The sequence below is a fragment of the Camelus dromedarius genome, chromosome 21 (assembly GCF_036321535.1).
Source record: "Camelus dromedarius isolate mCamDro1 chromosome 21, mCamDro1.pat, whole genome shotgun sequence".
Lineage (NCBI taxonomy): Eukaryota > Metazoa > Chordata > Mammalia > Artiodactyla > Camelidae > Camelus > Camelus dromedarius.
In genome coordinates this window covers 25,099,823-25,112,484 of record NC_087456.1, presented here as the reverse complement: position 1 = coordinate 25,112,484, position 12,662 = coordinate 25,099,823, and the positions used below count along the sequence as shown (strand labels likewise).

The 12,662-nt window shown below is 46.1% G+C and overlaps 1 protein-coding gene across 3 annotated transcripts in view; it reads right to left on the bottom strand.

Moving 5' to 3' along the window:
• The window catches only part of SLC30A10 (solute carrier family 30 member 10), a 31,612-nt gene that overhangs the window by 11,830 nt on the left and 7,120 nt on the right, over positions 1-12,662 (bottom strand). The window contains exons 1-2 of one of the 3 annotated variants that reach the window (XM_031438393.2): positions 2,551-3,190; positions 1,831-1,908 (exon numbers count right to left, since the gene is read on the bottom strand). In XM_031438393.2, coding sequence (XP_031294253.1) covers positions 1,831-1,908; positions 2,551-3,181 — 709 coding nt within the window. In that variant the 5' untranslated portion in view covers positions 3,182-3,190. Of the gene's footprint in view, positions 1-1,830; positions 1,947-2,550; positions 3,191-12,662 lie in introns of those variants that run through there. The other 2 variants (XM_064477283.1, XM_064477282.1) reach the window with 2 other exon arrangements.

Genomic DNA, 12,662 nt, shown 5'->3' with positions numbered 1-12,662 from the left:
GGTACAGCAAGGCGTTTTACCACTGGCATTTTTGTACCCAGGAGCTCCATTCAATGTGGACTGAAAGTTAGCAAGCTCGTACGAGTTTCCCTTGCACTATGCCTTCCAAACACGGTCCCAATAGCTACTGGGGTCTACTGTTCCTTCTCAGCTTCTTTCCACCTACCTGTTCTTTTCTCTGTAACATAAGGGAAGAATGAATAATCAATAGTATCACTTATATGTGGAATCGTAAAAACAACAAGCTCACAGATATAGAGAACAGATTGGTGGTTGACAGACATGGGGGGTAGGGTAGGTAAAATGAGCGAGTGGAGTCAAAAGGTACAAACTTCCAGTTATAAGATAAATAAGTCATGGAGATGCAAGGTACATCATGGTGACTATAATTAATAATATTGTATCGTATATTTGAAAGTTGCCAAGAGAGTAGATCTTAAAAGTTCTCATCACACACACATACACACACACACACACACACATACACAAATGTATGATGATGGAGGTTAACCAGCCATTGTGGTGATCGTTTCACAGTATATACCAAGATCCAGTCATTACGTTGTACACCTGAAACTAATATGTTCTATGCCAATTCTATCTCAGTTTAAAAAAGAACAGTTAACAGAATGTGGTTTGAAAAGGTGAAGTGCTATGGTGATGAACTCCAGCTTAAAAACCCACTATACACACACACACACACACACATACACACACACACACACACACACATACATATATGGATATTTAAACTGAAGCTTAAAAAAGGATAAATTAAAGGATTATGAGTTTTCATCATAGATTCTCTCTCCAAAAAGATTCACCACCACACTTTTTAAGGAATTCCCCTATTGCAGTTAAATTTTTAAAACTAATTGATTGAGAAACTTTTAGGAACTCATGTGTTGCTGTCCTTTTCTGATTTTCCGTCCTGGGTGTCACTTCATGAAACAGATATGAGACTGAAATAAAGGCGTCTCCTGCGTCACTAGTGTTTCTTTGTATTTTTTTTCCCTCTTAGCTCCCCCTACAGGCTTCCCCAGACCACCTAAACATCATAGTCTTTGCATAATCTTTACTGAAATTCTTTGTCAGATTGGAGATTCATCCTTGTTGCATTACTCTGAAGCTAATCTATGCCCAAGAAGTTGGGAAGGGGAGATGCAGTGAAATATGCTGGTGTCCTGTGAGAAAAGCACGTCTGATCTCCTTGGGCTGAGCCTCGCCCTGGGCATGTGACCTGGAGCACGTGGGAGGAGGAATCCTAGTGATGTGCTTTCCACATGCCTCATCAGAACCCCCACTTCCGGCCTGGAGGTGCAGATACAGGTGGGCCAACAGACCCCTCACAGAAGCAGATTTCTGGCAGAAATAACTGAGGGTAGGAGGGTCATTCAAGCGATGTCATTTGGGGCACAACCTTGGATAGCAGCCCACTTACTCCCTTCCAACCTTTATCCAAATGATGTTCAATTCAAATCTGTGCCCAAGAAGTTGGGAAGGGAAGGTGCAGTGCATCTAGGCTGCATTCTGTGTTAGCAGTTTCCACGGGTGGGCAAAATCAAGTAGCAGCAAAATCAAGTAGCAGCATGCCACTGATCTGGGAAGCCCTGGAGCAGGCGGCGTTAGCATGGATCCAAGTGGAGCGAGGATAAATCATTAGCAACTTTGCCTCCCTCAAAATCGATGCAGTGATTAGGCAAGAGACTAAGGTCACAGTGACTGCATGTAAACGGCCTACTTTCTAACACACCTATGAAAAGGCAAACAGAAATGAAGTCCATATGTCACCCTGAAAAGGATTTCAAATGGACCCCAAGTCAATCCTACCTCTGATATTCAGGGCTTCAGACTTTTTCTCCTTTTTCATCATCTCTTCTGGTTCATTCTGGGTGTTCAGAGAATCACCTGCATTCAAAGAAGAAACCTTGTGTTGTGTATGAGTTCTACAAACAAAAAAAACCAATGGACTCAAAAAAAGGTTTTGTTATTTTAAATTCCTACCAGCTGATCAGACCCCCACCTCTCCAAACACACAATCCCAACCCTCAGTAGCACATTTTGGCCTTGAAATCAGCCTTGTGATTCTCCTTTGACTTCATTCACACTTTCATTCCAATTAAAACAAAAAAGAGGCAGTGGGAACCCACCCCCATTCCTAAACCATATTCCCAAGGGGGTGGAAGGATGGGCAAAGGGGGAGGGAGAAAAGCAAAGTGCAGATGGCATCCAACGAAGGGGGGACGGGTGGAGAGTGCTATCTGTTGCCTAACAATAACTGATTTCCACGAAAATCAATACTCCTCTACAGAGAGAATTGGGGGAAGGGAAAAGAGGCAAAGGAGGCCCGAGGATCCAGGCGGAAAAATAAATATGTTCAGTTAGCGGCAGAGACTGAAAGTCGTACTGCAGAGGAAATAGATTTTTTAAAAAAGAAAGAAAGAAAGAAAAAGCAAGCAGGTGAAAAAGAGGGCGTGGGATGAGCAGGAAGAGACTGGGCGCGGGAGGAGGGACGGGCAACGCAGTCCAGAGGATGCAACCGAAAGGCACCTGCTACGTTTGAGAACACGGTCGCCCCCTTCTCGTCCTTCCTCTCCACTGAGGCCGCGCGGAGGGTCACGGCCGAATCGCGGCCGGGGGCTGGCGGGGTGGGGGCGGGCCAGTGGCCCTCGGCCTCCCGGGGACCCCCGAAAGCAGCCCCGGCCGCCGGCTGCTGATGCCGCGGCTGCAGCTGGCGGCGGCGGCGGCCGCAGCAGGCGAACCAGGCGGCGCAGTCCTGGAAGATGAGCAGCCCCACCACGTTGACCGCCAGCCCCAGGGCGCCGACGATGAGCACCAGCTCCGGGTCATCGATGCGCTCGGGCCGGGCCAGGCGCAGCACGGCCTCCACGAAGATGGTGAAGCAGAGCGCGGTGAGGAAGACGGCGTTGCTGAGCGCGCCCACCACCTCGGCGCGGGCGTAGCCGTAGGTGGCGCCCAGGCCCCCGCGGGGGCGCCGGGCGATGTAGCCGGCGCTCAGCCCCACGCACAGCGAGATCAGGTCCGACAGCATGTTGAAGGAGTCGGACAGCAGCGCGATGGAGTTGCCCAGGTAGCCCGACACCAGCTCGGCCACGAAGAAGGCGACGGTGAGCACGAGCATGAAGAGCAGCCGGCACGTTTTGCCCGAGTAGCGGCCCATCTCCCGGCCGACCGCCCGGCGCCGCCGCGACAGGTGGGGCGCGGCGCCCTGGACTCCGCGGTGGCCTGGTCCCCGCCTCCCGGGCCGCCCTGCCCTCCGGCGCCCGGGCTTCTTATAAGGCGGAGGCAGAGCGGCCCCGGTCCCCGCACGTCCAGAGTCTAAAGGAGGGGCCGCGGCGGCCGCCTCGGAAAGGACCTTCAGCCGCCTCCCCGGCCCCTGCCCCTCCCTCGTGGCCCTGCCTCCCTTGGCACGTGGCCGCGGGCCTGCGTCTGTCCCCCTAAGGACAGAAGTGGGCAGAGAGGGGAGCTGCTGGGAAGAGGGGGCGTGTCTGGATGGCTCTCATCCCAGACTCCCCCCTAAGCAGAGGTGGGGTTCACCCGATGACCCCGCCTCTCCAGTCCCCCGGATCATCCGCGCCGTGACTGTTGACTCTTAGTGATAAGGCTCCTGTCTGCTGCGGGGTGTGTTCGCGGTGGCGGACGTGAATACCTTGGCGTACGTGCCCTGACGCAGCTTCCTTACGGATTCCCTGGTGACCCCGTGGGGCGCGGGAGCACCAACCCGACCCACCCTGCTTTTCCGGGGGTGCTTCCTGCCTTGCATTTCGAGAAGTTAGGGTTGCCCCCCCCCACTCGGCACTCCCACTCCTCCACCACTTGCGGGATAGCTATTTTATCCTCTCTTCTGGTCACAGCCTTCACAGGGGCACACTGGCGCTTCTGTCACCCCCTCATGGCACAACATCACCTCTGTCGGCCTTTAGGGTCTTCGATCATAAGGCCTCCTTCCAGGGGTGGACTACAGGCAGCCACATTTTTGTGAGCCTGACCCTCCCGCTCAGCGCTCAGAAATGCAGTTTCTCCGCGGTTGACAGAAGTCCCGTGTCCACCAGAGAAGCCAGGGTTCACCTCCTCCGTGTACTCGTCTCATTCGCCACTGGAGAGAATATTCTGCTCTTCCCCCATGGGTCCTTCACAGCATGACCTGATACTCAGAGTTCAATGACTGACCTACATGAAGCTTTATTCCAAATAGAGCCTTTCTGTTGACAGCAGGCTCTGTTCCAGGTAAACATTATCCCGAAGAGAACTGTCCAGGACTCGGGGGGAAACCAAGGAAGGGAGTCCTTGAAGAAGGGTGTTTGTTCTCCGCCAGCTCAGGGAGTGGAATGAGAGAACCCCTGCAGGTTTCATTGTTGGTTTGTTTCATTGTTACACTCTTGTCTCATTCCGAAAAAGATCTGATAAGCTCTCTTTTCCCTTCCTCCTCCCCAAGCCCTGAACTTTAATCATTCCTAAAAAAAAAAAACACCTCTGCTTTTGGCTTGGAAATATATAAAAATGTCTCACTGAAAAGAATCCACAGAGGGAGGGGCAGAGATAAATTAGGAGTTTGGGATTAACACATAAAGACTACAATATATAAAATAGATAAACAACAAGGGCCTATTGTATAGCACAGGGAACCATATTCAATATCTTATAATAATCTATGATGGAAAAGAACTTGAAAAAGAAAATCTGAAAAAAAAATTTGAATCAGTTTGCTGTACACCTGAAACTAACACAACATTGTAAATTAACTATAATTCAATTTTTAAAAAGCCACAGAATCCATCAGCAGAACCTTCTAATTCTAGCCCCATTCATTGCCTTAGCCTTGTAAAACATGATCTTGTCTTTTAATGATCCCTGAGGATCCTTAACAAGCCTGCCAAAACATCCTTGATCCAAGGGCTCACCCCTGTACCGGGTGAGCCTCCAAATTCAGTGAGCCTGTTGCACATTCCCTTCTCACCTCCAGGAAAAATATTTCTACCCTGAGAACTTGAGGAAATTAATCATTTAAAGTCTTTTCTAAAAATTAGTGTTAAAATGATGAAGAACTTAAAAGAAGTCATGCAATATAGACCGATGGAAGTTTTGAAGCTGTGTGGGCTTGTGCAAGTTTCTTAATTGTCTGGGCCATTTTCACTACTGGAAAAGGAAAATAATAATAGTGCCTCTTCATAGGGTTGTGAAGATTAAAAGGGTTAATAGGTGTAAAGTGATTATAACAGGGCCTGGCACAGAGCATGCACTCAATAAATGTTAGCCCCCAGAGGGCCAAATATTAGCATCAGCGTATTCATATTCATCTTTGTGATACAGTGCATACATAGCAGTATCACACGGACGACACTCTCACACGAGAAGAGCTGTGCCTGAGTGCTGCTCCCTTCCCAGTTTCTGGCTTATCCTGTCTTCAGATTCTGAAGCATGTAACATATGACTGCAAGCCAAGCAGTCAAAATAAGACGGGCCTTCTTTGCAGAGAGGGTAATAGCTCAGTGGTAGAGCGCATGCTTAGCATGCAGGCGTCCTCGGGTTCAATCCCCAGTATATTCAAAAAAGAGAGGAGGGGGCCTTTTGGAGATCACTTGACAGCACTAACACAGTCCCTGCTGTTTGCATTTCTCTGTCATTCATAACTGCAAGAAAAACCTGAGAGCAGCAGAAATATATCAGTTGTGCCTGTGGCCCAGTCATTCCCCTAACCCAAGGCAGATAAGAAGAATTACGTCACTGCCCCAGGAGGGCAGTCAATGGAACTACAAAGCCAGCGGCTGAGAAGCACAGGCGGGAGGTCTACCTGTCCCAGGTGCCCTGCCCTGGCCGAGTACCTGACTATAAGAAAGGCTAAGGATGTCAACCAAGTGCAATTAAGGAAAATGTTCTAACTATAATTATACACATACAGTTATGTGTATATGTATAGTTTTTTTGTGTGTAATACACACACACATCTATATATATATAGGTTATACATACATAATCTAATTGCCAAAAATTGACTGCATCTTACAGTTGCTATAAATTATGAGGTTTCAGTAGTTTTAGTTTATTGAGCTCTGTCTGCCCAGCCCTGTGCTGAGCACTTTGTAGTTATTATCTTGTTTCATTCTTACAACAGCCCCATAAAATAATACAGACAGACCTGGGAGATATACCACTCTCATAAAGCGAATATCACAAAAAAGTGAGTCACATGAAGTTTTTTGCTTTCCCAGTGCACATACAAGTTATGTTTACACCATTTGTGTACAATAGCATAATGTCTAAAATCACAATGTACATAACAAAATTAAAAATGCTTCATTGCTAAAAAATGCCAACCATTGTCTGAGCCATCAGTGAGTTGTAGCAATAACATCAAACATCACTGATCACAGATCACCATAACAAATATAATAATAAAGAAAACGTTTGAATTGTATGAATTACCAAAATAGGACACAGAGACGTGAGGTGAGCAGATGCTGTTGGAAAAATGGTGCTGATAGTCTTATTCGATGCAGGTTGCTACAAACCTTTGATTTGTAAAACACACACTATCTGTTTACAAAGTGCAGTTGATCGAAGCACAGTAAAACAAGGTATGCCTGTTATATGGGTGAGGAACCTAAAGCCCAAAGATTTTAAGCAACTTGCCTACAATCACATAATCTGTAAATGACAGATTAGAGATCTGATCCAGGCATCAAACTCTTGAGTGTACATTCTTCCTCCACACATTATACTAACATATTAGACTGTATTTTCAGGGAGGGTGTAGCTCAAGTGGTAGAGCTCATGCTTAGCATGCACGAGGTCTCAGGTTCAATCCCCAGCACCACCTCTAAAAATAAATAAATAATTATCTCCCCCCCAAAATAAATAAATTAAGAAATAAATAAAATTTTTAAATAAAATTTTTAAAATGTATGTGTTCCATTTCTCCTAGACTTCTAACAATACTAGCTTCTAAGTTCTTTAGACTTTTTGTTGGGGAGACAATTTAATACGGTGTATCTTGGCATTGCATGTTATTGTAAAGAAATCTGAATCCAGCCTGATATTTGCTTCTTGTAGGTGAGTTTGTTTTCGGCCTGGGTACCCTATGGGATTCTTTCTTTACACCCGATATTCAGAAACTTTTCCAGAATGTATGCATTGATTGTTCTGTATCAATTTTCCATTTTGATTTACAGAATTTTTTCTTCCTTTAGTTCAGAATAAATTCTTCCATTATACCTTTGAATATTTTTTTCTGATACATTTGTCTGCTTTCAGCCTCAGGAAACACCTTGTACGTGTATGGAGTACCTCTACTGTTTGTTATTCGGATCTACTATCTTCCTTCTAATTGCCTGAAATTCCTTGGTCAGTTTCTCAAGCCCGCCTTCCATATCATCAGTTGTTCTATACAGTGATTTTTCTATGTCTCATTGCTTCCAAGGTGGGTTTTCATTTCTGTAATGTTTTGTTATCTTCCATTATTCCCCCTGAGTTCTGACAGTTTATGTTCATGGTTTTAGCTAAAAATGTCTTCTGTCACCAGGGGTAATTATTTTTCTCCCACTTATGTTTTATCTGCCTTATTGCTGGTTCCGGTAGTGTATCTGCCTTATTGCAGTTCCCATGTTGCATCTTTGCCATTTATTAAGCATCTTTGAGTGGGGGACTTAGACCCAAGTCTGCTGACAGTACAGGAAGGGGTCGGGGAGGTATCTGGTGACTTCAGATTGGACATGTCTCAGAACTTCTTGACCAAATATGCTTCTTCCCATTGAGATAAATAGGTCTCGGGCAGATGGTCCACAGGGTTCACACTAGAGCCTCCCAGCTCACAGATTTTTGTTGGTGTTAAGGAGAACCTCTGTTCCCCAAGCTTCACAGTCGAATGAGGGCATCTCCACAGGAGTAACATCCCTGCCCTCTTTTTGTCACTTGCCTGCCTTTTCTCAGAGGCAGGATAACTGCTCAGGTTAGTAGGTGTGGGAGAAAGAGTGGAGCAGACTCAGATAACCTCTTCTGGCCTCTTCTTTTTGATATTTACCTCCCCACAGAGACCTGCAATCCTGGTCCATGTGGACATGAGGGAAACTGATGGGGGCAGAATCTGTCCCGTGAAGGGAGGTCTGGGGCTGGGTGGGTGAGTTTAATTCTGGGATGAACTATTAAAAAACTCTTTGCTGCTACACATCTAAGCCATCTCCTGTAACATGTCATGTCTGTAATAAAACTGATACTGTATTCAGTTGTCATCTGTATTTTATCTATCAATTGCTCCAAACCCAGTAAAGTAGGAAAGAGGTATTAGTTATTAGTCCCTAAAGTCCTAACATTCTGATGAGCTGGCAGGAACCTTGAGAAGAATAAAGGTGAGAATCTAGAGGCCAAAGTAACACTTGGAGAGTGAGGCCCCTAGTGATGCCAGGACTAGCACTGTTAGGCGTTAATGCTCAGATAGTGTGAGCCACGCAGGATTTTGACCTTGGCAAGTGAAAGCAGCTTAGTGCTTACAGAAGAATGGCTGTTGTTACAGATGCAGGGATGTCTTAATAAGCCTTCGTGAGCATGAGCTTTTATGACTGTTTTCACTCTATGCCTCAGTCTTCCTGTGCAAAGGAGGTGAGAGGAAAAGTAGTTGGCTCTCAGAAACAAGAGGGAAATTGCACCAGAGGAAGAGAGCATTTTCTTAAGGCCAGACAGATGCAAAAAAAGAAAAGGAGATGCACATCTATCTAAATATTCTTAAAGACAAGATTTCAGATGACTGACTGGCATCCAGAATGCACCTCACCACCCCCAGAGGGAATCAGATCCAGGGGGCTATTAAGTCATTCTTTTAAAGATACATGTTCCCCAATGTTCATAGCAGCACTATTTACAGAGGCCGAGACAAAGAGACAACATAAATGTCCATCGACAGATGATTGGATAAAGAAGCTGTAGTATATATATTTACATATATAGAATAGAATATTACTCAGCCATAAAAAATAATGCCATTTGCAGCAACATCGATGAACCTAGAGATTATCATACTAAGTGAAGTTTAAGTCAGACAGAGAAAGATAAGTATCATTACTTATATGTGGAATCTAAAAAAATGATACAAATGAACTTACAAAACAGAAACAGACTCACAGAGGTAAAAAACAAACTTATGGTTACCAAAGGGTAAAGATGGGGGGAAGGGATAAATTAGGAGTTCGGGATTAACAAATACAAACTTCTATGCACAGAATAGATAACAAGTTTCTTCTGTACAGCACAGGGAACTACATTCAATATCTTGTAATAACCTATAATGAAAAAGAATATGAAAACGAATATATATGTATGTATAACTGAATCACTATGCTATGCAGCAAAAAATTGTAAATCAACTAAGCTTTGATTTTAAAAAGTCATTCTCTTAAAGCTGTGGTACCATCTGAAATACAAGCAGCTGGGGAAGCCAGCAGTCACCCTGTGTCTGTCCCACTGTCGTCTGTTGGGTGTGTGGCGAGCAAGCCCGTTGTTTCTTTAGTTCACAGATCTTCAGATGCAGGGGAGGAGACTTAAGGAGCTGTCCCTGAGGAGCCTCATTCACCCCAGCTTGAGTAGGATGACAAGATCCTGAATGTGAAGCTGATGCCCTATGGGATGAGACTTCAGGGCTTTGGGGGAGCGGTAAGTGATTTTGTACGTGGAAGTGATGTGAATTGTAGCCGGAGGGCAGACTGTGCAGATCATTTTTTTCCAAAGGTGGCCACAACTATATCTCCTGTTCTACATGTTTCACCACAGGGAGACCCGGATGCCCCTCCCATTAAGAAGTGGGTCTGTGGGCTTGACCTTCCCTCCATCTGGTCACTTGCTTACAATCCACACAATCTGAGATTGGGCCAGAAAAGACATTGGAGCATCTGCCTTGTTTGATGGAACACTCATGTCTGAAAGCTGAGCCACCATGGATGATGTCCTGAGGCCACTGAACTGTGAGGAATCTAAGCCACATGGATGGTCCAGTCAGCAGTCCTGGAAAGTTGAGACTTTCCAGCCCGGCAGCCGGACATAGGATGATGCAGCCTCCTGCCATCACCTCACTACCCCCACCCAGCCTTTGAATCTTCCTAGCTGAGGCCTCAGACATCGTGGAGCAGACAAGCTGCTCCCACTGTGTCCTTTCCAAATTCCGGCCCAGAGAATCCTGAGTATCATCAAATGAATGCTGTTTTAAGCCACTGCATGTGGTGGTTTGTGATGCAGTAAACAGAACGGGGAACCACCACGTAAAGACTGGCAGAGCTATACAAAGCGTCAATAAGATGTGGAGCTGTTTGAGAGGAGAACCCAGGAAAAGGAGCATAGAGTAGCTAAGGTACCTAATAAGAGCTTTAAAGCAAAACCATTACCATGGATGTAGGGGTTTGCCTGTGACCTGTGGGAGAGGTCCAGAACAGACGGTCAGGACTCCAAGGACAGACGCAAGGAGGAAGAGACACACGGAAGGGGATCAAGGCAAGAAGACAAGAGCTTGAGTCCAGGCCTGGCTTAGATTTTTGGTTTATTTGGAAAATGCTTTTCGAGTGAGATGATCCAACTCAGGGAGGTGAGAGTTGACAAGCCTGGTTTGGACAACCATTGCCTTTGGCTGACCCATGACACACTGACTTCCTCTCTCTCACTGCAATAAAAAAAAAAATCTATGTTAGAAAAATAAATGTCTGACCAGAAAACAAGGACAAAGTCAAAGGGGAAAAGTCCAGCAAAAACAGCGGCCTTCCGTGGGGCAGAGAAGGAAAGGGGACGACTGTAAGAACTGGATGAACCCATTCAACCTTCAACAACTCGGCGGAGCCTTCCTGAGAGAGGAGCAGAAAAACACGGAAAATGCTGGAAGCCCCTCCCAGCCTTCAGAGCAGGAGACTCAGCAGGAAGGCATGCTGCTCAAGACCTGCAACTCAGAGGCTGTGGGAAACCATCTCTGGAGGATCAAGATGTCGGAGCAACGCGACGAGCTTCGAACTATTCAAAACAGCTTCAGCTGAGAAGTCTGCCGAGATGCACCCTCAGGCTGAAACAAACATGCGAGGGAGGGAGGAGCTTCCTTGGGAAGCAGGGTTCACAGGCCTCGGCAATTCTGGAGCCAGAGGCAGAGGCAATGGTCCCTGAGGCACAGGATTGGAAAAAGTCCACTCCCAGGAGGGTGAGTGTGGACTGAGCACCGGAGGGTGAGTGTGGACTGAGCAGAAACAGGCGCTCAAGATGGACGTGGAATTCAGGGGGTTGTTTAGCTTGCAACATGCTTCCTTCCTCCCTCTCTCTCTCCCTCTCCTCTTCTACCTAAGCTGCAACATAGAACAACAAAAAGTGGAAAATAGGAAAAAGGGGTTGCAAAGCATGGAGGACTGAGTGAGAAGATCCAATATCATCTAACCAATGTTGCAGAAGGAGAGATGGGGGAGAGCCGAAACTAGAAAAGATCATATCTGAAAATCTTGCAGAATTTATAAAAGATATAAAAGCTTAGATTTGGGAAACACAACAATCCTCAGGCAGGATAAATAAAAAGAAATTCACATTTGGAACTGTTGTAGCAAAACTGAAGAACACCAAAGACAAAGAAAGAGAAGGTCTTTAAAAGGTGCTGAACTTCTCCAACCTCGGATGTCCTGCAGGGATGACATCTGTTCCAGTGGAAAAGAATCCAGACTAAAACTACTGAAGGGACCATGACTCTACCAGGCCTGAGACGAAACTCACACAGACTGTGCCCAAAGTGAGGGAGAAGTGGGGTTTTATGAGTTTTGTTTTTTGACTTGCCTTTAATCTGGCTTTTAAATTAATAATCAGGGGCTTTGATTTCTTTGGCTAGAAACTCATGCAGTCAAATATATTTCATTTTGAATTTTAATTTCTCCTTTATGCTCTGATAGTAGGAGGAGACTCCTGTTGTTTAAATTTGGGGCATTTTTATGTTGCTGACATTGAATTTTTAGACGATCTCGATGCTCTCATTTCATGTCACTGTGTGATCTCTGATGAGCAATACTGACCATCTGTGGGGCCTCAGAGTTCATTTAACTAATATACTTGCTGTTCTAATCCATTTTAATCATGGAGGGGGAGGGGTATCAAAATTGCCAAACACTGGACCCAAGGAGAACGCCCAAAGTAAACAGTGGCTGTTGTGGGCAGCATACCCTCCTGATGACTGCTCATCTAGCCCTTCAAGGGGAGCCCCGAGTGAAGAGCACACAAAGCTCGAGGGAGTTGGGGGAGATCATTCCCCTTGTCTTGTGTTCCCATGAAGTGACCACCAGGTAGGATCTTTCTGACCCCTTCACTCTCTCTCCAACTTCCATGTGACAAGTCATTCCTGGGGCGGGAAGGTCTTCTCTCAATGGTGGGTTTAGTGGAAGGAACAGAAAGGGCCTGGCTCAGCCCCTCCCAGGCTTTACCCTTTGAACTGCCTGCCCTCAGAGAGCATCCGTTCCCTCTGGTCCTGGGCCCACCTCTGTGTCTCCAGTTGCTGAGCTCGGGCCCGAAGAAGATGAATGTGTTTACTGTTGAGGTAAGTGTTCGGAAGCCTGTTGTGACATCCATAGTCCATCCTCCAACCCAGCTTTTCTCAAAAACGGAGCTACGGTTTTTATCACCACCTGCCTCCTGTCTCAGATCCCTCAGTT